General features: G+C 43.9%; 1 protein-coding gene across 1 annotated transcript in view; it reads right to left on the bottom strand.

Moving 5' to 3' along the window:
* The window catches only part of pgm2l1 (phosphoglucomutase 2-like 1), a 131,431-nt gene that overhangs the window by 72,818 nt on the left and 32,631 nt on the right, over positions 1 to 25,982 (bottom strand). The window contains exons 3-6 of the mRNA XM_080197739.1: positions 24,756 to 24,862; positions 19,606 to 19,690; positions 17,517 to 17,600; positions 14,910 to 15,103 (exon numbers count right to left, since the gene is read on the bottom strand). Coding sequence (XP_080053865.1) covers positions 14,910 to 15,103; positions 17,517 to 17,600; positions 19,606 to 19,690; positions 24,756 to 24,862 — 470 coding nt within the window. The remainder of the gene's footprint in view (positions 1 to 14,909; positions 15,104 to 17,516; positions 17,601 to 19,605; positions 19,691 to 24,755; positions 24,863 to 25,982) is intronic.

Below are 25,982 nucleotides of genomic sequence, written 5' to 3'. Positions count from 1 at the left end.
TCACTCACCCTGTCCATATCCCTCATGATCTGATACATCTCAGTCATATTCCCCCTTAGCCTTCTCTGCTCTAAAGAAAACAATCCAAGCCTATCTAGTCTTTCCTTAAAACTCAAGTGCTCCATCCCAGGCACACCCTGGTGAACCTCCTCGGTACCCCCTCTAGTGCTATCACATCCTATATGACTTCTTAACCACCATATCTAGCTGACTTCAGTGATCTTTGGACATGCACCCAAAAGGCATCTCTGGTCCTCTCTATTTCCTAGCATTCTACTATCCATTATGTATTCCTCTATCTTGTTAGTCCTCCCAAAATGCCTATAGGAGTATAGAAAGTACCGAAATGAAGTAAAAGAGGAAATTGGTAAAGCAAAGACAGGATACAAAAAAAACACTGGCAGGCACAATTCTAAGATGATTTACCAACACATTAAGAGCAAGAAAATAACTCAGGGAAAAGTAGGGCTGATCAGAGATGTACATGCAAAACGTGTACATGCAAAAAGGGGGGTGGGGAGGAGACAGATAGCTCAGTAGGCACTGGGATTGGGAGCGAGTTGGGTGACAGGGTAAGTCTAGATGAGAGGAAAATCTTCCAGGAGAAGGAGGATCCGAGTGGGTCTGTAGGCCTTCAGTGCATCTGTTTTAATGCGAGGAGTGTGACAGGTAAAATGGATGAATCTAAGGCCTTAATGTTTGCGAGGAATTTAGATGTGGTGGCAGTGACAGAGACGTGGTTAAAGGAAGGGCAGGACTGGCAGCTAAACATTCCTGGGTATAAGTGTTTTAGGCATGACAGGGGAAGGTCGAAAAGAGGAGGGGGAGTGGTGCTGTTAGTTAGGGAGCACATCACAGCGATGCAGAGGGAGGATAATATAGAGGGGTTAGGAATTGAGTCTCTGAGGGTGGAGTTGAGGAATAGGAAGGGAGCGATTACTATGCTAGGGGTGTACTACAGACCGCCCGACAGCCCACGGGCAATGGAAGAGGGTATATGTAGAGACATTTTGGATAAGTGTAGGAAGAACAGGGTTGTTGTAGTGGGAGATTTTAATCTCCCTGGGATGGACTGGAAGGTGCCTAGAGCTGGGGGGATGGGGAGGAATTCGTAAGATGTGTATTGGAAGGGTCCTTGGAGCAGTATGTAGATAGCCCGACTAGGCAGGGGGCTATACTGGATTTAGTTCTGGGCAATGAGCCGGGTCAGGTGGTTGAGGTTGCAGTAGCTAATAGTGACCACAACTCTGTCTACTTTAGGATACTAATGGAAAAAGATGAGTGCTGTCCTAAGGGGAGGGTGCTAAATTGGGGGAAGGCTAGATACAGGCGGATTAGGCAGGAGCTTAGGGATACAGACTGGGATAGGCTGTTGGAGGGTAAGTCCACATTAGGCATGTGGGAGTCTTTCAAGGGAAAACTGAAATGGGTGCAGGAAAGGCATGTGCCTGTTAAGAGGAAGGATGGGAAAGGTAGGATTAGAGAGCCGTGGATTACTAGAGATATTGAGGACTTGGTCAGGAAGAAACAAGAGGTGTATGTTAGGTCTAAGCAATGGGGAACAGAGAGAGCGGTGGAGGAATACAAAGAGAGTAGGAGGGATCTCAAAAGGGGAATTAGGAGGGCAAAAAGGGGGCATAAAATGGCTTTGGCAGGTAGGATTAAGGAAAATCCAAAGGCATTTTACTCCTATGTTAGGAACAAAATGGCTACAGGAAAAAATCGGTCCCCTTAGGGACAGAGAAGAGGAATTGTGCTTAGAGTCCAAGGGAATGGGGGACTTCCTGAATGAATGCTTTGCGTCGGTATTCACGAAGGAGACGGGCTTGATGTCTGGTACTGTCTTCGAGGGAGCTTTAGACCAATTGAAGGAACTATCCATTACGAGGGAAGAAGTGTTAGGGCTTTTAGGTAACATTAAAACTGATAAATCTCCGGGGCCCGATGGCATTTATCCCAGACTGCTTAGGGAGGCGAGAGATGAAATTGCTGGGCCTCTGACGCAAATCTTTGTCTCTTCTTTGGACACAGGTGAGGTCCCAGAGGACTAGAGGATAGCGAACGTGATACCGTTGTTTAAAAAGGGTAGGAGGGATAACCCTGGTAACTATAGGCCGGTGAGTTTGACGTCAGTGGTAGGCAAGTTGATGGAGAGGATTCTTAGGGATAGGATGTATGAGCACTTAGAGCGTTGCGATCTGATTAAGGATACGCAGCATGGCTTTGTAAAGGGGAAGCCTTGCCTTACGAATCTGGTAGAATTTTTTGAGGAGGTGACAAAAACGGTCGACGAAGGATGAGCCGTTGATGTCGTCTATATGGATTTCAGTAAGGCGTTTGACAAAGTCCCTCATGGTAGGTTGGCAGAAAAGATTAAGGCTTATGGGATACAGGGCCAGGTATCTAGATGGGTTGAGAACTGGCTTGCTAAGAGGAGACAGAGAGTAGTAGTGGAAGGGTCCTTTTCTAGCTGGAGGTCTGTCACTAGTGGTGTGCGGCAGGGCTCAGTACTGGGACCTCTTCTCTTTGTAGTGTATATAAATGACTTGGAAGAGGGAGTAAGTGGTGTGATCAGCAAATTTTCAGATGACACTAAGATGGCTGGATTGGCGGGCAGTGAGGAGCAATGTCTGGCAATACAATGGGATATAGATAGGCTGGTATATCAGGCAGACATATGGCAAATGGAGTTTAATCTAGATAAACGTGAGGTGATGCATTTTGGCCAGAATAATGTAGGGGGGAGTTATATGATAAAGGATAAACCTATACAGAGTATAGAAACGCAGCGGGACCTGGGGGTGCAAGTGCACAAGTCTTTGAAGGTGGCAGTACAAGTGGAGAAGGTTGTGAAGAAAGCTTATGGTATGTTAGCCTTTATAGGAAGGGGTATAGAGTATAAGAGCTGGAGTCTAATGTTGCAGTTGTATAGAACGTTGGTTAGGCCGCATTTGGAGTACTGCGTCCAGTTCTGGTCGCCTTACTACCGGAAGGACATGGAGACTCTGGAGAGACTGCAGAGGAGGTTTACCAGGATGTTGCCTGGTATGGAAGGACTGGGTTATGAGGAAAGATTGAGCAAACTGGGGCTGTTTTCCCTTGAAAGACGGCGACTAAGGGGGGATCTAATAGAGGTATATAAGATTATGAAGGGTATAGATAGAGTAAACAGAGGTAAGCTATTTCCTATGTTAGAGACGCACAGTACGAGGGGCCACGGGCTTAGGGTGAGGGGGGAGAGGTATAACACTGATATTAGAGGGAGGTTTTTCACACAGAGGGTAGTGGGGGTATGGAATGCTCTGCCAAGCAAGTTGGTGGAGGTGGGCACTCTGGAGTTGTTTAAGAGTTACTTAGGCACATGAGTGGGCTGGAGATGGGAGGATATAGGAGATTGTTTTAAATAAGGTTCATTAGCATTGGGACGTCCCTAGTAATGTAGAAGGATGTGGAATGATACTAATGTTTTTCTCTTTTAATTCACAGGTTTTAAGTCGGTCCGCCTTGTTGCCCAACGAGGGGCATACACACGATGGGTCGTACTAGGGCTGCTCTTGGATGTTCGAGAATAGCCTAGCGCTTCATGTCGTTAGTGTGTGCTTAAACTGGACCTGATGCTGGGCAAGACGACAGCTCAGTGACTATCACCGTTTGCTGTGCAGACACATGGATTTGGGCCAGTGTCTGTGGGAGTTTGCGCATTCTCCCCGTGCTTGCGTGGTTTTCTCCGGGTACTCTGGTTTCCTCCCACACCCCAAAGATGTGCTATTAGGCTGATTGGAGGTAATAAATTGTCCCTAAATTAGTTTCCCTCAATGTGGAATGCCAAAGCATAGATAAGGGTCATGGGTGGAGGGGGGACTGGTAATGTCAAAATGGCGGCGCAGGCTCATTGGACCAAACAGCCAGTTTCCTGGACTTTTTTTGTTCTGTGTGTTGATTCAGAAGATGTGGGCAGGATTCTCAATGAATACTTTATCAAACCCTAAAGAGAGGGATCATTCAGACATTTCTGATAAAGAGAGAAAGTGTGAAATACTAGATACAATGAGCATAGTGAGAGAGGAAGTACTGAAGGGACTGGCATTCACAAAGATGGATAAATCACCAGGACCAGGTAGATTGTATTCCAGGGTGTTGAAGGATGCCAATGAGGAAATAGCGGATGCTCTAAGGATCACTTCCTGATTCTCACTGGATACAGGTGAGGTATCAGAGGACTGGAGGTCTGCGAATGATGTACAATTACATACAAAGGGAGTGGGTGATAGTTTTCTTGCCTATACACCAGTCAGTCAGACCTCAGTGGTAGGCAAATTACTGGAAGCAATTCTGAGACCCAGGATGAACTGTCATTTCGAAAGGCATGGATTGATCAGGGACAGTCAGCATAGTTTTGTTAGGGTAAGATCATGTCTACTAACTTCATAGAATTCTTTTGAGGAAGTAACAAGGAGGATTGACGCGGGTAATGCAGTGGATGTTGTCTACATGGATTTCAGTGAGGCATTTGACAAAGTCCAACATGACAGATCGGTCAGAAAAGTGAGATCTCATGGAATACAGGGGAAAAAGTAGGCAGGTTAGATGCAAACTTGGCTTAGTGACAGGAAAGAAAGGGTAATGGTTGATTTTATATACGCAAAACATTTTTTTCCTGATGCAAATCTCTGAACCCACCACCCTCCTATCTGTCACTTGTTTTTTTAATTTTGCTTTCACAGAGCATTGACCTTTGTTTTCCCATTAACATGTTCTGATATCTTACCTTTATGTATCTACTAGTACCTTCTCCACTAATGCTTCCTCAGTCTTGTCACCTACAGATCTCTGTTGTGATCTCGAGTTCCCACCAATCACTGATCTTTGACAATGTTTCAGTTGCTATACCACCTCTTACACAGTATATAATCCACCACCTCTCTTTGACTCTGAAGGAGTCACACAGATTCAAAACATTAACCTATTTTCTCTTCCAGTGTTTCTGTTTTTGTCATTTGACAAAGGTACCTGGATTTGTGTCTGAAGTGTTGTAACTTGCAAGGCTACAGATCAGGTGCTGGAAAATGGGATTAAAATATATCTCCCAGAGAATCATAGGATAAATCCCATCCGGCCCAGGGGACTTATCTATTTTCATACTCTCAAGAATTGCTAACACCTCCTCCTTGTGCACCTCAATCCCGTCTAGTCTAAAAGCCTGTATCTCAGTATTCTCCTCAACTACACTGACTTTTCCCTGCATGAATACTGACGAAAAGTATTCATTTAGTGCCTCTCCTATCTCTTCAGGCTCCACGCACAACTTCCCACTACTGTCCCTGCCTGGCCCTAATCTTGCCCTAATCATTCTTTTATTCCTGACATACCTATAGAAAGCTTTAGGGTTCTCCTTGATCCTACCTGCCAAAGTCTTCTCACGTCCTCTTCTGGCTCTTCTTAACTCTCCCTTTAGTTCCTTCCTGGCTAATTTGTAACTCTCCAGTGCCCTAACTGAGCCTTCACGTCTCATCTTTACATAAGTCTCCTTCTTCCTTTTCACCAGAGATTCAACTTCCTTAGTAAACCACAGTTCCCTCGCTCGACCACTTCCTCCCTGCTTGACAGGTACATATTTCTCAAGGACTCGCAGTAGCTGTTCCTTGAACAAGCTCCACATTTCAATTGTTCCCATCCCCTGCAGTTTCCTTCTCCAACCTATGTATCCTAAATCTGGCCTAATCGCCTTATAATTTCCTTTCCCCCAGCTATAACTTCTGCCCTTCAGTATATACCTATCCCTTTCCATCACTAAGGTAAACGTAACCGAAGTGTGGTTACTATCACCAAAGTGCTCACCAACTCCAAGTCTAACACCTGGTCTGGTTCATTACCCAGTACCAAATCCAAAGTGGCTTTGCATCTTGTTGGCCTATTTACATACTGTGTCAGGAAACCTTCCTGCACACATTGGACAAAAACTGACCCCTCTAACGTACTCAAATTATAGCTTTTCCAATCAATATTTGTAAAGTTAAAGTCCCCTATAACAACTACCCTGTTACTTTCGCTCCTATCCAGAATCATCTTTGCAATCCTTTCCTCTACATCTCTGGAACTTTTTAGAGGCCTATAAAAAACTCCCAGCAGGGTGACCTCTCCTTTCCTGTTTCTAATCTCAGCCCATACTACCTCAGTAGACGAGCCCGCATCAAACGTCCTTTCTGCCACCGCAATACTGTCCTTGACTAACAATGCTACGCCTCCCCCTCTTTTACCACCTTCCCTGCTCTGACTGAAACATCTAAACCCCGGAACCTGCAACAACCATTCCTGTCCTTGCTCTATCCATGTCACCGAAATGGCCACAACATTGAAGTCCCAGGTATCAATCCAGGCTGCAAGTTCACCCACCTTATTCCATATGCTCATAGGGAGCCCTAAGGTACTGAGGCATACTTTTTTTTTAAAAAGTATTCTTTCAATGGATGTGGCATCACTGAATACGCTTGCATTTACAACCATGACCTCGAAGTGATGGCGAGCTGCCTGCTTGAACTGCAGCAGTGCCTGCACTTTAACTACACCCAGAGTGCCGTTAGGAAAGGAGTTGAAGGATTTTAACCAGCAACAATGAAGAAAGAGTGATATTGTTCCATGTTGGGATGGCACGTCCCTCAGAGGGGAACTTGCAAGTGATGGTGTTCCCATGTGTCTGCTACCATTTTCCTTCTCAGTGGTCAAAACCATGGGTTTGGAAGGTGCCATCAAAACAGCATTGGCATGTTGCAGCAGTGCACCTTGTAGATGGTACACACTGCTCCCACTGTGCATCAGTGGCGGAGGGCGTGAATGTTGAAGCTGGTGATGGGGGTGCCAATCAAGTGGAGCTGCTTTGTCCTGGATGATGTCAAGCTTCTTGAGTGTTGTTGGAAGTGGAGACAGAGTATTCTATTACACTCCTGACTTTTATGTCATACATAGTGGACAAAGTTTTGGGGCTTGGGCGGTGAGTTATATGCCACAGAACTCAGTTTCTGCCCTGCTCTTGTAGTCACAGTACTGATTTTGGTGATGTGAATGGCCTACTCCTATGTTTTTTCATTCCACCGTCTTTGAAGCTTGGACTATTTTCCACCATAAATCAGGCCTTCAATTGATAAAGTAATCCTGAAAAGTCTTCATCCTTTCTCTTTGGAAGAGACAGACAAAGGATTTATCTGCATTTTTATGAAGTTTGTCCAGTAACAAAGGAACTGCAGAGTTGAATCAACAGGATATTATTGACTTGTTCACAAAAATTTAAAATACAGATTATCTTGTTGCTTTAGATAATTAGATAAAAAAGAGATTTTAGGCAAGGAAGGGGTGGGAGGTAGTTTCAAGTTATTTGTGCGCTGCCTGAGTGTGTGAAGACAGGGTCAATTGAAGCTTTCGAAAGGGAATTGGATTATCAGAAAAGGAAACATTTGCAGGGGTATGGGGAAAAAGGCAGGAGTGCAGCACTAAATAAACTGCACCTTCAGAAGACAGCACAGATATAACAGGCTAAATGGCTTCCTTCTGCGCGGCAACCATTCTTTGTAATACAACTTGAACATTTACATTTAGTAGTTCTTTCAATTCCTCCTTAGTTGCATAGACATAATAATGCGAAATGCATTATATGAACATAGGTTTTGTTATAATCCAGGTCAGAAACTCCAAAGTGTTCTATGAAGTCTGCCTGGATCGTAAGTTTTGTAGTTTGAATTTGGCTAGGGTGAGAACGAGGTGTTTCACTTCAGGTATGACTCAAATGACCCAATAGGAGGTTTTGATCAAAGTTTTTTTTTAAGAATAGAACCATAGAAACTTCAGCTCAGAAATAGGCCTTTTGGCCCTACTTGTCTGTGCCAAGCCATATTTTACCTAGTCCCACTGACCTGCACTTGGACCATACCTCTCCACACCCCTCTCATCCATGAACCCGTCCAAGTTTTTCTTAAAAGTGACCCCGCATTTACCACTTTATCCAGCAGCTCATTCCACACTCCCACCACTCTCTGCGTGAAGAATCCCCTCCAAATATTCCCTTTAAACTTTTCTCTTTTCACCCTTAACCCATGCCTTCTGGTTTTTTTCTCCCCTAGCCTCAGTGGAAAAAGCCTGCTTGCATTCACTCTATCTATACCCATCAAAACCTTATACACCTCTATCAAAACTCCCCTCATTCTTCTACGCTCCAGCGAATAAAGCCCTAATCTATTCAATCTCTCTCTGTAACTCGGCTTCTCAAGTCCCAGCAACATCCTTGTGAACCTTCTTTGCACTCTTTCAACCTTGCTATCCTTTTTTATATTAAGCGCTAGCCCAGCTTCATAGTTTCTCCTACCCTTCTTTATCAACTTCTTTGTCAATCTTTGTTGACATTTAAACCTCTCCCAATCCTCTTCTCGCCCACTATTCTTAGCTACTGTAAATTCCTCCGCTTTTAATTTAACACTTACCTTCACCTCCTTCGTTATCCACGGCTTATTACCTCTCTTCCTAAGGTCCTTTTTGACCATCGGAATAAATTTCCGCTGAGCACCAACAAAGATCTCCTTAAAGATCCTCCACTGCTCCTCAACAGACCCTCCCTAGGGTAACTAGGGAGACCAAAAGACCGTACACAATACTCTAAATTCGGACTCACCAATGCCTTATACAACCTTACCATAACACTCCAACTTTTATACTCGATGCTCCGATTTATAAAGGCCAATTATGTCAACTTTTACCAATTACAACAAGGAAAAAAACAACCACAAACCAAAGCAGCTAAATATCGTTGCAACCAAACGAATTCCATAAATATAGCCTTTGCTATAAGTTTAGCACAAAAACTCAAGTGACGCTGGAAATTAGTCCCTTGGTTGAAGAATTGAAACTCTGACTTCCCAACTTCGTAACTTCCAACAGCCTCTTGATACACACACAGACAAGCCTGAAGTCAGAACAGCTTCCCAAAACACCAGGGAGAGAGAGTGTGGCTCTAGGTACTAACTAGCAAACCACTAACAGCAGAACTTTCACTCCAGGAAGGCCAGGAGACCTGCTTCCAACTAGCCAGCAGAATTCACAATGCCAAGCATAGACAGAAGCACTGCTTTTCAGTCTGGTGTCCCAATACCTAAACTAAAACAGCAGCTCAAAACTGAAAATGAAAAAGTTCCTGTCACCTGACCTGTCAATTATTCTTCCCCCTAACAATGCAGGGCCATAAAAAAATCCCAGAAAATTCCTGCAGCCCAGAGTAAAAATAAACCAAGATTTCATTTAAACCACTGAAGCAGCAATAAAAGGACTTTTAACAAACAGCTCAGCAACAATTAAAAAAAACGTCAAAGTTGTTTAACTGCAGAGAACATAATTTACTGGAGTTCTATGAGGATGTGTCTAGGGCGGTGGATAGAGGAGAGCCGGTGGATGTGGTCTTTCTTGATTTTCAGAAGGCGTTTGACAAGGTACCTCCCAAGAGGTTATTGCAGAAGGTCAGAGGGCATGGAGTTGGGGGTAGGGTGTTAGCATGGATAGAGGACTGGTTGTCAAATAGGAGGCAGAGAGTGGGGGTCAATGGGTGCTATTCGGATTGGCGGTTGGTGACTAGTGGAGCGCCTCTCTGGTGCTATGTAATGAGACAGGTAGAATTAGGGACCTTGTGGTGAAGGATCCTCTTGGGGAGAGTGATCATTGTATGGTGGAGTTTCTGGTGCAGATGGAGGAGGAGAAAGTGGGTTCCCGGACACGCGTCCTCTGTTTGAATAGAGGAGAGTACGGTAGGATGAGAGAAGAATTGGCGAATGTGGACTGGGGGAGCGCGTTGGAGGGAGGGTCTGTTGAGGAGCAGTGGAGGATCTTTAAGGAGATCTTTCTTGGTGCTCAGCGGAAATTTATTCCGATGGTCAAAAAGGACCTTAGGAAGAGAGGTAATAAGCCGTGGATAACGGAGGTGGTGAAGGAAAGTGTTAAATTAAAAGCGGAGGAATTTAGAGTAGCTAAGAGTAGTGGGCGAGAAGAGGATTGGGAGAGGTTTAAATGTCAACAAAGATTGACAAAGAAGTTGATAAAGAAGGGTAGGAGAAACTATGAAGCTGGGCTAGCGCTTAATATAAAAAAGGATAGCAAGAGTTTTTATAAATATATAAAAAGGAAGAGGCTGGCTAGGGTGAATGTTGGTCCTTTAGAGGATGAGAAAGGGGACCTAGTGGTAGGGGATGGGGAAATGGCTAAGGTATTGAATAACTTTTTTGTTTTGGTCTTCACGGAGGAGGACGTGAATAATTTGCCGGGTGTTAGCGACGGAAAGGTGGTAGGACTGGAGGGTCTTAATGACATTACTGTTACTAGAGAGGCGGTGCTCGACAGACTGGAGGGGCTGATTGTGGACAAGTCCCCAGGACCGGATGGAATGCATCCGAGGGTTCTGAAAGAAATGGCGGAGGTTATAGTGGATGCCTTGGTGGTTATTTTCCAGACGTCGCTGGATTCCAGGGAAGTGCCGGATGATTGGAAAACAGCTAATGTTATGCCGTTGTTTAAGAAGGGTGCCAGGCAAAAGGCGGGGAATTATAGGCCGGTTAGTTTAACGTCTGTGGTAGGTAAAATGTTAGAATCTGTCATTAAGGAGGAAATTGCGAGACATCTTGAAGGGAATTGCTTGATAGAGCAGACGCAGCACGGTTTCATTAAAGGGAAGTCGTGTCTGACAAATTTACTGGAGTTCTATGAGGATGTGTCTAGGGCGGTGGATAGAGGAGAGCCGGTGGATGTGGTCTTTCTAGATTTTCAGAAGGCGTTTGACAAAGTACCTCACAAGAGGTTATTGCAGAAGGTCGAGGGACATGGAGTTGGGGGTAGGGTGTTAGCGTGGATAGAGGATTGGTTGTCAAATAGGAGGCAGAGAGTGGGGGTCAACGGGTGCTATTCGGATTGGCGGATGGTGACTAGTGGAGTGCCCCAGGGGTCAGTGCTGGGGCCTCAGCTTTTTACCATTTATATAGATGATCTGGAGGAGGGAACCGAGTGTAGGGTGTCGAAATTTGCTGATGACACCAAGATTGGGGGAACGGCAAATTACGCGGAGGGTGTGGAGAGTCTGCAGAAGGATCTAGATAGGCTGGGCGAATGGGCCAGGAAATGGCAAATGCAATTTAATGTTGGCAAGTGTGAGGTGGTCCACTTTGGTAGGAAGAATGGTAGGAAGGACTATTACTTATGGGGCGAAAAACTGCAGCAGGCGACGGTGCAGAGGGACATCGGGGTCCTTGTGCATGAGTCGCAAAAACCCAGCTTGCAGGTGCAGCAGGTGGTCAGGAAGGCAAATGGGATGCTGGCCTTCATGGCGAGGAGGATTGAATATAAAAGTAGGGAGGTCTTGCTGCAGCTGTATAGGGCATTGGTGAGGCCGCAGCTGGAGTACTGTGTGCAGTTTTGGGCGCCGCACCTGCGCAAAGATATTTTGGCCTTGGAGGGAGTGCAGAGGAGGTTTACTAGGCTAATACCGGAGTTGAGGGGGTTGAGCTATGAGGAGAGGCTGAATAAACTAGGCTTGTACTCGTTAGAGTTTAGAAGAATGAGGGGAGATCTCATTGAGACGTATAAGATGATGAATGGGATGGATAGGATAGAGGCGGAGAGACTCTTCCCGCTCAAAAAAGACAGCAGGACTAGGGGGCACAGCCTCAAGATAAAAGGGGGGCAGTTTAGAACGGAGTTGAGGAGGAACTTCTTCACTCAAAGGGTGGTGAATCTCTGGAATTCTCTGCCCATTGAAGTGGTGGAGGCTGCCTCGCTAAATATTTTTAAGACGCGGGTTGATGGGTTTTTGATAAGAGAGGGGATTAAGGGTTATGGGGAGAAAGCGGGAAAGTGGAACTGAGCAGCGACAGATCAGCCATGATCTTATTGAATGGCGGGGCAGGCTCGAAGGGCTGGATGGCCTACTCCTGCTCCTATTTCTTATGTTCTTATGTTATGTTCTTATGCCTCAGGGGTCGGTGCTGGGGCCTCAGCAATTTACCATTTATATAGATGATCTGGAGGAGGAAACCGAGTGTATGGTGTCGAAATTTGCTGATGACACCAAGATTGGTGGAACGGCAAATTGCGCGGAGGGTGTGGAGAGTCTGCGGAAGGATCTAGATAGGCTGGGTGAATGGGCCAGGAAATGGCAAATGGAATTTAATGTTGGCAAGTGCGAGGTGGACCACTTTGGTAGGAATAATGGTAGGAAGGATTATTACTTACGTGGAGAAAAACTGCAGCAGGCGACGGTGCAGAGGGACCTTGGGGTCCTTGTGCATGAGTCGCAAAAACCTAGCTTGCAGGTGCAGCAGGTGGTCAGGAAGGCAAATGGGATGCTGGCCTTCATAGCGAGGGGGATTGAATATAAAAGTAGGGAGGTCTTGCTGCGGCTGTATAGGGCATTGGTGAGGCCGCAGCTGGAGTACTGTGTGCAGTTTTGGTCACCGTACTTACGCAAGGACATTTTGGCCTTGGAGGGAGTGCAGAGGAGGTTTACTAGGCTGATGCCGGAGTTGAGGGGGTTGAGCTATGAGGAGAGGCTGAATAAACTAGGCTTATACTCGCTAGAGTTTAGAAGAATGAGGGGAGATCTCATTGAGACATATAAGATGATGAATGGGATGGATAGGGTAGAGGTGGAGAGACTCTTCAAGCTCAGAAAGGACAGTAGGACTAGGGGGCACAGCCTCAAGATAAAGGGGGGGGGGGGGGCGGTTTAGAACGGAGTTGAGGAAGAACTTCTTCACTCAAAGGGTGGTGAATCTCTGGAATTCTCTGCCCGTTGAAGTGGTGGAGGCTACCTCACTAAATATTTTTAAGACGCGGGTTGATAGGTTTTTGATAAGAGAGGGGATTAAGGCTTATGGGGAGAGGGCGGGAATGTGGAACTGAGCCACGACAGATCAGCCATGATCTTATTGAATGGCGGGGCAGGCTCGAAGGGCCAGATGGCCTACTCCTGCTCCTATTTCTTATGTTCTTATGTTAAAAAACATACATTTCTTAAAGGCACACTAGTGTCACAGTTGCCAGTCTTGAAAATTAATAGGGTGTTGGCCTACTCATAACAATCTTATCATCAATGCTGCCATCCTCGTGCAATACTGAGGGTGCACAGCACTGTCTGTAGTAGTATCAATTGGGGGAGATCAGAGAATCACTAGAGTGCAGAAGGAGGCCATTTGGCCCATCAAGTCTGCACCAACTCTCCAACAAACCATCTTTCTCAGGCCCAGCACCTGCCCTGTCCTCATAACACCATGCATTTGCCCTGCTAATTCTCCCAACCTACTCATCTTTGGACACTAAGAGGAAATTTAGCGTGGCCAATCCACCTAACCTGCACATCTTTGGACTGTGGGAGGAAACTGGAGCAGACATGGAAGGAAACTCACGCAGACATGGGGAGAACGTGCAGATTTCTGCACAATCACACAAGTTTGGAATCAAACCCAGGTCCATGGTGCTATGAGGCAGCAGTGCTATCCACTGTGCCACCATACTGCACCAAACGTTCAACAGAGAAATGTTAGTCAGAGATGTCTCCTCAGTGTTCCAGTCAACACAGCCAACAACCAACATCACAAAAAACAGATTAAGTAATTTATCTCACTGCTACTTGTGAGATTAATTTACAATTTGGCTGCTGCATTTTCAACACCACAACAATGGCAACACTTCAAAAAAAATCATTGACTGTGAAGTGCTTTGGGACATCCAAAAGTTCTTCCCTTTTGCATTTCCAAATAAATATGGCTTTCTTGATCATTCTAAATCTATTATATAGCACTTAGCTTAATATAGAGATGCAGTAAATAAATAAAAATAGACCATTTACACAAAATGTTCTCAATCCCAGGCTGTGGGAGGTAACCAGAGGGGAAAATAAAAATCAAGCAGAAAGAATAGCATCAGTAGAACACTTGCACATTGGTTCATGACATCTTGGCCAGGAATAGAGGACAAACATTTCAGGAATAAATTCAGGAAGTTGCAATATTTAGATCAAAAATGAAATTATTGCACCTGCCATCCAGAATCAAGCGGTAGAGGGGGGAACCCTCACAACATTTAAAGGAGCAGTTAGGTGAGTATATGAAATGTTACAGACGAAGTGCTGGAAAATGGGATTATAATAGATAGGTGCTTCATGGCTGGCACAGATACACTGGACAAAAGGGCCTCCTTATGCGCTCTAAAACTCTATGGGGCCGATCTTACCTTCACGTCCTGTCAGTCAATGGGCGGGGCGAGCTGGTAAGATCATGAAATAGGTGAAAAATTGGACTAAGCAAACCATTCATTTTATTCCAGAAGGTGACCACCATATTCTCTAATTAAAGATGGACAATAAATTCTAGCTTTGCCAACAATGTCACACCCTGTGAATGAACAGGAAAATGAATTAGTTGGTGTGTTACATTTCCTCTGTGCTTTGAAGAGGAAGAAAACATATCTGACTATATTTCCTGTTTCTGATCACTATCCTATGAACACTACAGAAAAACATGTCCACAAGATATAGGTGAAAAGGAACTGGGCTCTAATGTGATGCCCCTCCAAGAATGATAAGTGGCCTACTGACACATAGCCACTGGCAAGAGTGTGTCATGACTAAAGTACTGAAAGGCCATCAAACCAGTAGAATTGAACATTGTAACAGTCAGCTACTTCTGAGGGAAGGAGAAAGAAGTGAATGAAAGAGGAAAACAGGAGCAAAATTTCAATTAAGAAAGATTTTTAATCAGGTTCAATTACAATTCAAATGTTAGACAAATAAAAAGATAAGGATTACTGTATTATTATGCATTAATAAATTTGTTTCTTTTTGCCTGGTTTAGCAAATGTGCCCTATACAAAGCTGAAAGTATGAAAGCTCTAACCTGTGGAAGCACAATGTTTTCAGATCCTCCATGTAGAGCATACAGACTTCATTCAGAGGGTCCTGCCGCAAAGGACTAATATCGGCCAAGTTCACATTCCATGAGTCTTGCCAGGGTTCCAAGCTTTCTTCAATACACTCCAAGATTTTCTTATCATGAGGAGAGCCAATCTGAGCTCCATTTTCCCAGTAAACCTGATAGAATTAACCGGAAGTAACATTACATTGTTAAATTTAAATTCAGAGTTCACAGAGTAAAAGGCACAAAATTAATCTTGATTTAACATACAGTTTTAATTTCTTTTCTGCCCCATCAACTTTCTTAGCACACTTTTGATAAAGGCTGAACAAGACACGAGTGATGTGAGTTCAGACCATAGATCAAACCCAAAAGTTTGGTTTCCTGCTGATGAATAATTATTAAAAACTTCAACAACTAATTATAAAAGCTTTTATTCAGAAAAAGATTGATGTTTAAGTGCCTTTTCATACCAGCTTAATTATCATTTTAGAGATTTCAGACAGTTTAATAATAATTTAGTCAGTCCATTACAAAATCAAACATGATCTAGACAAATTCCTACTTTTACAAGAATGACAATTAAGAAAAACTTTTTTTTGTTTATATCCAATTCAAAGTCTCAACAATTGAGACATTCACGGTCCAAGCTGACAAGACAGGCTGGCTGCTTCCTGTCTTGGGCTGAGCTACATGATCCAAGCTGATTGGAGCAGGCATTGCACCTCCTCCAAGGCTTGGTCTCATTTGCATCTTAGCCAAAAGGACTAGATGCTGCTTTAAAAAATTGCTTCAAATGAAGCCGCTGTGTAACCTCATGACTTCAACCAAGTGCAGCACAGCAAAACTACACTTGATCTTAGCCAAAAGGTCAAGAAGCAATTAAGAAAAATTTTTTTTCCCAAAAATATACTTCATTCATAAAGATCTCAGACAAACCATTGCAAATCTACATGTTTTTGAATTGCAAAACAGTGCAGAATTAAAACTTTTTACAGTTCTATACAAATTACAGTCATAACATTTCAAACCTTAAAACTATATACATGCCTCAGTGAATCACAAGTGGACTGCAACCCAAAATCTGAATAACCATTGTTGCAAAAACCCTGGTCTAGGTTGTGGTATAACCACATTTTATTTATGCTCACTTTTGGCAAAAAATGAGAGAGAAAAACTATTTGCCATGATTGAATTTCAAAGAAGATCAAGTGTCATGTTCAGCTTAGCAGGATAGCAGGCAGGGAAAAGTTAAGACAGACAGAACTCACCCTCATCTTTTTATTTCTCTAACAGTTGAGTCGTAATTGAACCGATTAAAATCTTTCTTAATTGAAATTTTGTTCCTGTTTTCTCTTTCATTCACTCCTTTCTCCTCCCCTCAGAAGTAACTGACTGTTACAACGTTCTAATACAATCTGTCCCAATTTCAATATGGAATGTATTTTGTGAAATTGGAAAGATACAATTACACCTCAACAAGGAGCCAGTGTAAATAGCACATATAACTTGAAAACATGTCATAGCGTCAAACATTCACATTATCTGGGAAAGCAAGTCCATCACTGAAATTAAATTTAATGTTGTAGCATACCCATTTCTAGAATTGTCAAACCACTGCCCACTTCCACAGGAAGATGTACAAGTGCATACTGCAGACATGCAGTCATTCAAAATGCCAAAAACAATCCACTGTTCCATTTGCATGCACAAGAGTTAAAACAGGATTTAAAAAAGATTCAGATAAAATTGATGGAATCAAGCAGTACACATTAAATACAAACAAAAATGGCCAAAGAATAGAAGATTACGTACAGTGAAAAATAAAGGTGGGCAGGTTGGAAGGAAAGAGAAACAAAAAGAATAAAAATGTAAGAAGACGACCAATGTCTGCGTGGGTTTCCTCCAAGTGCTCCAATCGCAACAAAGCTCAAAGAGCATCAGCCCACTGGCGGCAAAGCCATGAGACCAGCCAGTTCAGCAGGGTGGAAAGAGAAGAGAGTGAGTTGATTTCAAAAAGAGGAACAGCACACGCTGCAAAACATCAAAGGCAGAATTCTAAACCTCGCCTGCAACTGGGATTCTCGGGTCCCACTGCAATGAATGGAGATTTAGCTGAGTGCCAAATTCTCCGTTCTCACTGCAGTGGTGATGGAGCACATAACACAGGAGAAGCCCAGCAAAATTTTGAATCCAAGACATCTTTCTGCATGAGAGCAGAAAAATACTGAAAGTTATGGAAATATTGTCAAGTACACTAAAACATTACTCTGTACCTACAACCTGAATTTTCTCTCCCGCCTTGGATGGGTTTAGAATGGGGGTAATACAGAAAGTTAATCTCAGGCAGGGAGACAGCAAAACTAACTGCATGCGGAATGCTCGACTCGACATCTTTCAGATGCACTTCGTCAACAAGACTAAAATTATATTATCTAATTCTTTCCCGGATTACATCAACCACTTGAAGCAAGATCTGAATTCTGACCTTTTACTTCTGTATTTTGAAGGTGCTCAAAATACTATATATGCAACCACTCCCATATCATGCACAGAGCAGTTTGCGAACTGATCAGCACTGGACCATACCTTATAACCATTGTCTTGTTTCGGATTATGCGATGCAGTAATCATCACACCAGCAGCAACATCAAGCTGTTTAACAGCATATGGCTGGAAGAAAAAAGAATTCAGGTCACTGTTCATAAATAGTTCACTGACTTTACCAACTGTTTTCCCATCTTCCATTCTTCCTGCCTTTATCAAAAGAAATTAGATATTTGTAAAAAGCAGTATTACAGAACTAATTATCAAAGTTGAACTCCAAATAAAAATCATTGCCCCAAAACATCAGGGCTGGGATTCTCCCAAAAAAAAATCTAAGTGCTGAATTTGCATAAACACAGTAACTCCCGCTGGTTTTTTTTAAAAGTGGAATTTTCAAAATGGTCTCCCATACTCTGTGCTGCAAAGTGCCTCAGGGAGATTCACACTGAAAATCTAGGGCTGGGGCCTATTTGTACAGGAGTGACCAGCAGCATAGCGCTGGGTGGGCCACTGTGCATGCACCAACCTGTCAGAGCGGAGATCAGTGCACGCGCAGTAGCCCAGCATTGCCAGTCCCTGATTGCCGGTCAGCACAGCAACCTTCCACCACTGCCCCTCCAATCCCCCCAAGATTGCTGACCTCCCAGGCATCTCTGGGCCAGCTACCTTCACACCCCTTGACCACCCTGATTTCCCCAACCCAGAGCAGTGCAACAGGCTGGGAGAATCTCCCTCCAAGTCTGTTTCCTTCTCCACAAATGCTGCCTAACCTGCTGAGTATTTCCAGAATTGTCCATTTTAAGTTTCAGATTTCCAGTATTCATAGTATTTTAAACTTGAGCTTTGAAAGTATTCTGGTTGTGACTATGTGCCCATGCTGGCATCTGCTGTAGTGATTTGGATTAGTGTAGAGAATGCCTGGCAGTAGTGTGAGTTTAGATAGGAAGAGCTCCTGTTTTCAATACCAGTCTGAACTCTCCAAAGATTCTGCAAGTCCCAGGTGAAAAAATTCCATTTGATTTATCAAGATTGCCCAAAGTCAAGTCAGTACATGGTTATTCTATCATGGACTATTCATGTCTCCCACCATCTATTAATCCCTTGCTTTAAAGAACAGCGAGTTCCTTCATTTCCTCCAAAAAAAGAAAAAATATTGAACAGTACAATTAAGAAAGTCGTGATAATATGGAATTCACTTCCACAGGAATAGTTGTGAATGGCATAAAAGGAACTTAAAGGAAAACTAGTTAAGTACGGAGAAAGGTAAAATAGGGAGAAAGGAATAAAGATTAGCATAGAATCAACGATATGGAGATAGGCCCTTTGGCCCAAACTCGTCCATGCTGGCCAAAATGCCCATCTAAGCTAACCCCATTTGCTGACATTTGGCGCATATCCCTCTAAACCTTCCCCATCCATGTATCTGTCCAAAAGCCTTTGAAATATTGTCAATATCCCTGCCTCAACCTTTTCCTCCAGCAGCTCATTCCACACACATACCACCCTCTGAAAAAAGTTGCTCCTTGTTGATTGGGTGAGATGAAGAGGGGTGAAAGGTGTTCATGAAGCATAAACACTGACATAAACTAGTTGGTTGAATGGTCTGTTAGTGTGCAGTGCATTCTGTGTGCAGAAACCATTAAAAAGTGTTTTTAGAAAGATGGCAGAGCTGTATGTAGCCCCGAATAAAAGCTCAAACACACCAAAGCATTCCAAGATCAGTTTAATTAATCAGATGCAGAATAAAGATCCCCATACACTACTCCAGCATGGCTTGGCTGCAGAACATAGTCTGTACAACAATTTTCCACTTTCAAAATCAGTCACCTCGAATGAGATTGCTAGCTGAATGTTAGTCACTAACAATTTAGGGGGCAGCTTCATGCTGTGGCTTCACCTCCCCTAAAAACTGGATCAAACTGTTCAAGGTAATATCAGGTGAGTCAGAGGAGACAATCTTCTTCATAACATGGGTTAGTTATGATCCAATATCCCAGCAATAAAAAGTCAAACTCCTACAAATTCCAAACTTGAAACCTTTTCCCCAGAATTTTATATTAGATTTATGAGAAGTCCTTTCTGCTCATGCATGCATGAGGATTTCATATTCAGAATCACAGCCAATTCTTACCACAAATGGTGTTGGCACATATGTAGAAAACAGGTACACAGGTATATCCTTTCCAAGGAAGACAGCAGCAGTCAACTGAGCAAGCCTGCATCAAACAGTAAGAAAATAGTTTCTATCTTTTTAATCATCAGATTACACTATATTAATATTAGAAAACCTAAAGCTCAACAAGATTCAGCTAGTCATGATACTTTCCATGCCAGAAAGGTTCAGGTTGGATTGAGTTAAGTTATCTTAAAAGCAGATACTTGGCCAGTATTGATTAAATTCATTCACAGTAACTGGGCTTTGCTGCCTCGACCAGCATTTATTGCCCATTCCTAACTGCCCTCGAGGTGGTGGTGGTGGGTCACCTTCTTGAACCACTGTAATCCATATGGCGTAAATATTGTGCTGTAGGGATGGGCTTCCAGAATTTTGACCTGGTGACAGTAAAGGAAAGGCAATATATTTCCAAATCAGGGTAGCAAGTGACTTACAAGAGGATCTTTCAGGTGACATTCCCATGTATCTGCTGCCCTTGTCCTTCTAGGTAGAAGTGGTCATGAGTTTGGAAGGTGCTGTCTGAGGACCCTTGGTGAGTTCCTGCAGATGACATACACTGCTGCCACTATTCATCAGTGGTGGAGGGAGTGTCAATCAAGTGGGCTGCTTTGTCCTAGATGGGTCGAGCTTCTTGAGTGTTGTTGGGGCTTCACTTATTCAAGAAAGGGGAGAGGATTCCATCATACTCCTGGCTTGTAGATGGTGGACAGGATTTTAGGAATCAGGAGGTGAGTTACTCCCTGCAGGATTCCTAGCCACTGATCTTCATCCAGTTCAGTTTCTTAGAATCAAAGAATCCCTACAGTGCAGAAGGAGGCCATTCAGCCTATCAAGTTGCACAAACCATAATCCCTCCCTGGCCCTATTCCCTTAACCCCACATATTTACCCTGCTATTCCCCTGACACTAGAGTCAATTTAGCATGGCCAGTCAACCTAACCAGACATCTTTGAACTTTGGGAGGAAACCAGAGCACCCGGAGGAAACCCATGCTGACACGGGGATAGTGTGCAAACTCCACACTGGTCAATGGTAACCCCCAGGATGTTGATAATGGGGATTCAGCAGTGATAATGTCACAAAGGGATATTTACATTCTCTCTTGTAAGGGATGGTTATTGTGTGGCACGAATGTTTCTTGCCACTTGTCGGCCCAAGCCTGGATATTGTCCAGGTATTGCTGCATTTGGACATAAATTGCTTCAATATGAATGAAATGAAATACTACATCTGATCTTATGATGGGAGGGAGGTAATTGACAAAGCAGCTGGAAATGGCTGGGTCTGGGACAGTATCCTGAGGAACTCCTGCAGTGATGATTGGAGCCAATATGACTGACCTCGAACAACCATAACACAAAGGAATTTAGGTATAACTCCAACCAGTTGAGATTTCCCCTGTTTGATTCCCATTGATTCCAATTTTGCCAGGGTTCCTTGATACCACACTCGGCCAAATAGATGTCAAGGGCAGTCAGTTATTGACCATGTTTAAACCAAGGCTGCAATGAGGCCAGAAGCTGTGTGGCCCTGCCGAATGTCAGGTAGCAGGTTATTGCTAAAGCAAGTGCCATTTGCCAACGCTGCTAATGATTCCTTCCATCACTTTACTGATGATGGTGAGTACACTGATGGGGCAGTAATTGGCTGGGATGACTTGTCCTGCTTTTTGTGACCAAAACATACCTAGACAATTTTCCACATTGTTGGGTAAGTGCCAGTGTTGTAGTTGTACTGGAACAGCTTGGCAAGGAGCACATCTTCTGTACTATTGTCAAGGCCCATGCCTATGCAATATCCAGTGCCTTCAGCCTTTCTTGATATCACACAAAGTAAACTGAATTGACTGAAAACACTATCTATGATACTGGGAACCTCAGGAGAAGGCCAGATGGATCATTCCAGTCACTGAATATGGGAATAATTGTGGAGCCTCTTCCACCAGTAAATTGTTTAATTGTCCACCACCATTCATAACTGGTCTTGGGTATTATCCACTAGATTGTTTAGCTTTATCCCTTGCTGCTTGGCATGCAGTAAAAAGTCTGACAACACCAGGTTTAAGTCCAACCGATTTATTTGATAGTACACTCACTAGCTATCAAATAAATCGGTTGGACTTAAACCTGGTGTTGTCAGACATTTTACTGTGTTTACCCCAGTCCAATGCCGGCGCATCCACAGCTTGGCATGCAAACAGTGCTGATTTACATAAGAACATAAGAAATAGGAGCAGGAGTAGGCCATCTAGCCCTTCGAGCCTGCCCCGCCATTCAATAAGATCATGGCTGATCTGTCGCTGCTCAGTTCCACTTTCCCGCTTTCTCCCCATAGCCCTTAATCCCCTCTCTTATCAAAAACCCATCAACCCGCGTCTTAAAAATATTTAGCGAGGCAGCCTCCACCACTTCAACGGGCAGAGAATTCCAGAGATTCACCACCCTTTGAGTGAAGAAGTTCTTCCTCAACTCCGTTCTAAACCGTCCCCCTTTTATCTTGAGGCTGTGCCCCCTAGTCCTACTGTCTTTTTTGAGTGGGAAGAGTCTCTCCACCTCTATCCTATCCATCCCATTCATCATCTTATACGTCTCAATGAGATCTCCCCTCATTCTTCTAAACTCTAACGAGTACAAGCCCAGTTTATTCAGCCTCTCCTCATAGCTCAACCCCCTCAACTCCGGTATCAGCCTAGTAAACCTCCTCTGCACTCCCTCCAAGGCCAAAATATCTTTGCGCAGGTGCGGCGCCCAAAACTGCACACAGTACTCCAGCTGCGGCCTCACCAATGCCCTATACAGCTGCAGCAAGACCTCCCTACTTTTATATTCAATCCCCCTCGCTATGAAGGCCAGCATCCCATTCGCCTTCCTGACCACCTGCTGCACCTGCAAGCTAGGTTTTTGCGACTCATGCACAAGGACCCCGAGGTCCCTCCGCACCGTCGCCTGCTGCAGTTTTTCGCCACGTAAGTAATAGTCCTTCCTACCATTATTCCTACCAAAGTGGACCACCTCACACTTGCCAACATTAAATTGCATTTGCCATTTCCTGGCCCATTTGCCCAGCCTATCTAGATCCTTCTGCAGACTCTCCACACCCTCCGCACAATTTGCCGTTCCCCCAATCTTGGTGTCATCAGCAAATTTCAACACCCTACACTCGGTTCCCTCCTCCAGATCATCTATATAAATGGTAAAAAGCTGAGGCCCCAGCACCGACCCCTGAGGCACTCCACTAGTCACCATCCGCCAATCCGAATAGCACCCGTTGACCCCCACTCTCTGCCTCCTATTTGACAACCAATCCTCTATCCACGCTAACACCCTACCCCCAACTCCATGTCCCTCGACCTTCTGCAATAACCTCTTGTGAGGTACTTTGTCAAACGCCTTCTGAAAATCTAGAAAGACCACATCCACCGGCTCTCCTCTATCCACCGCCCTAGACACATCCTCATAGAACTCCAGTAAATTTGTCAGACACGACTTCCCTTTAATGAAACCGTGCTGCGTCTGCTCTATCAAGCAATTCCCTTCAAGATGTCTCGCAATTTCCTCCTTAATGACAGATTCTAACATTTTACCCACCACAGACGTTAAACTAACCGGCTATAATTCCCCGTCTTTTGCCTGGCACCCTTCTTAAACAACGGCGTAACATTAGCTGTTTTCCAATCATCCGGCACTTCCCCGGAATCCAGCGACGTCTGGAAAATAACCACCAAGGCATCCACTATAACCTCCGCCATTTCTTTCAGAACCCTCGGATGCATTCCATCTGGTCCTGGGGACTTGTCCACAATCAGCCCCTCCAGTCTGTCGAGCACCGCCTCTCTAGTAACAGTAATGTCATTAAGACCCTCCAGTCCTACCACCTTTCCGTCGCTAACACCCGGCAAATTATTCACGTCCTCCTCCGTGAAGACAGAAACAAAAAAGTTATTCAATACCTTAGCCATATCCTCATCCCCTACCACTAGGTCCCCTTTCTCATCCTCTAAAGGACCAACATTCACCCTAGCCAGCCTCTTCCTTTTTATATATTTATAAAAACTCTTGCTATCCTTTTGAAGATTTGAAGATTCACCAGGTTGACACCTTATCTTAGGTATACCCTGGTGCTACCCCAGGTCCTGCCCTCTTCATTGAACCAGGGTTGATCTCTTGGCTGCCAGTAATGATAGAACGGGATATATACCAGGCCAATTCTGCTGCAGCCGATGGCCCAGAGCACCTCATGGTTGCCCAGTCTTGAGTTGCTAGATCTGTTCAGAATCTATCCCATTTAGCACTATGATAGTGCCACACAACATGACAGAGGGCATACTCAATGTGATGACAGGACATAATTTCCACAAGGACTATGTGGTGGTCACTCCTACCGATACTGACATGGGCAGATGCATCTGCAGCAGGCAGATTGGTGAGGATGAGGACAAATATGTTTTTCCTTCTTGCTGGTTCCCTCACCATCTGCTATTAGTCCAGTCCAGCAGCCATGTCCTTTGGGGTTCTATTAGCTTGGTCAGAAGTGGTGCTACTGAGTCACTTTTGGTGATGGACATTGAAGTCCCCCACCCAGAGTACATTTTCTGCACTTGCCACCCCAAGTGCTTCCTCCATGGTATTCAACGTGAAGAAATACTGATTCAGAATTGACATTGAGGACAAGGCAACTTCCTCCTAACTGTATACCACTGTATTGGCCACCTCAGAGTCTGTTCTGCCAGTGGGACAGGACATATGCAGGGAAGGTGGTGGCAGTATTAAAGAATTATGGGATGGTAGCACTAAGGTATTAAGGAAATTACGTCAATGGCAAGTAGCCATCATCTCATTAAATAGGCTGAACAGGATCCAGGGGTCAAAAGACCCATTTCTTTCCTAGGTAGACAGACGGGTCACAACCATTGGAAGTTCATGTAATGAATATGAATGGAATTAAATTTGCCTTAATAGTAGCTGTCTCTCCCACAGTAAAAAAGACATGGCCTCTTGGAAAGCAATTAAGCAGGTTATAGTAATTTTTGTATTTTGATCACTTTTGCATCAGCTTGAAAGGAAAGCAAGACATTGCAAGTTTCCCCAGCTTTGAACAGAACTCACCTCTTGCTACTACAGCTGCTAGTCTCTTGACCTCGAGTATCATATCCAATCACAACACCCCTTTGCTTTAGGTTTGTGAAGCACTTCTCAAGATACTTGAATAAACCCTGCAAAAGAACAACAAAATACTTTGAAACAAACTTCTTCCAAGTAGCAGAATGTAAAATTTAATTCAATAAAATCTTATAATTTATGAATTACCCAATAGTCCTGAAACCCAACTGATTCACTTCTTTCAGGAAGGGAATGGAACTTCCTCCCCACTATTTGGCCTGTTCATACAAGGCAATACAAATACTTGTGTTTATATGGCACTTTTCACAAGCATTGGACTGGTCAAAGCACTTTACAACAAGTATTTTGAAGTATAGTCACTGTTATAACACAGGAAAAGTGGCAGCTAATTTGCAAGCAGCAAACTCCCACGAATGGCAACATGATAGAACCAATGTGCTTTGTTGATTGAGAGATAAATATAGGCCAGGACACCAAGGATAAAGCGCCTGTTCTTCAAAATAAGTGCTATGGATCTTCTGAGTCAATCATAGATGGACAATGGAACTTTATTTTAACATTCCATCCATCTGAGGAAAGATGTCCATGCTTAAGAGGGATGACCGCATGGGTTTACAAGGCTAATTCCTGGGATGGCACGTCTGTCATATGAGGAGAGACTAAAGTCAGTTCGGATTATATTCAGTGAAGTTTAGAAATGTTAGAGGGGACCTCATAAAAACGTATAAAATTCTAACAGAGTTAGACTGGGTAGATTCAGAAAGAATGTTCCCAGTGGTGGGAAAGTTCAGAACTAGGGGTCATATTTAAGGATAGAGGGTAACTCTTTTAGAACTGAGGTGAAGAGAAATTTCTTCCCCCAGAGGGTGGTGAATACAAAGAATTAATTACCATGGAATGTAGGGCCAAAACATTGCCTGATTTTAGGAAGAAATTAGATATAGCTCTTGGCATAAAAGGGATGGGGGGGGGGGGAGGGGGGGAAATCAGGATATTGAATTTGATGATCAACCATGATCAAAATGAATTGCGGGGCAGACTTGAAGGGCCGAATGGTCTATTCCTGCTTCTAGTTTCTATGCAAAACACAGCAATTTCAACAGTGTGGCACTCCCCCACTACTGCATTGGAATGTCACTTTGATTTTTATGCTTAAGGCCTGAAGTGGATCATGAACCCAGAACCTTCTGGCTCGAGAGTGCTTCCATTAAA

This window comes from Carcharhinus amblyrhynchos, chromosome 10 (assembly GCF_965287045.1).
Source record: "Carcharhinus amblyrhynchos chromosome 10, sCarAmb.v2.hapA, whole genome shotgun sequence".
Lineage (NCBI taxonomy): Eukaryota > Metazoa > Chordata > Chondrichthyes > Carcharhiniformes > Carcharhinidae > Carcharhinus > Carcharhinus amblyrhynchos.
Note: the sequence above shows the minus strand (reverse complement) of the source record. Positions and strands in the feature narration are given on the sequence as shown.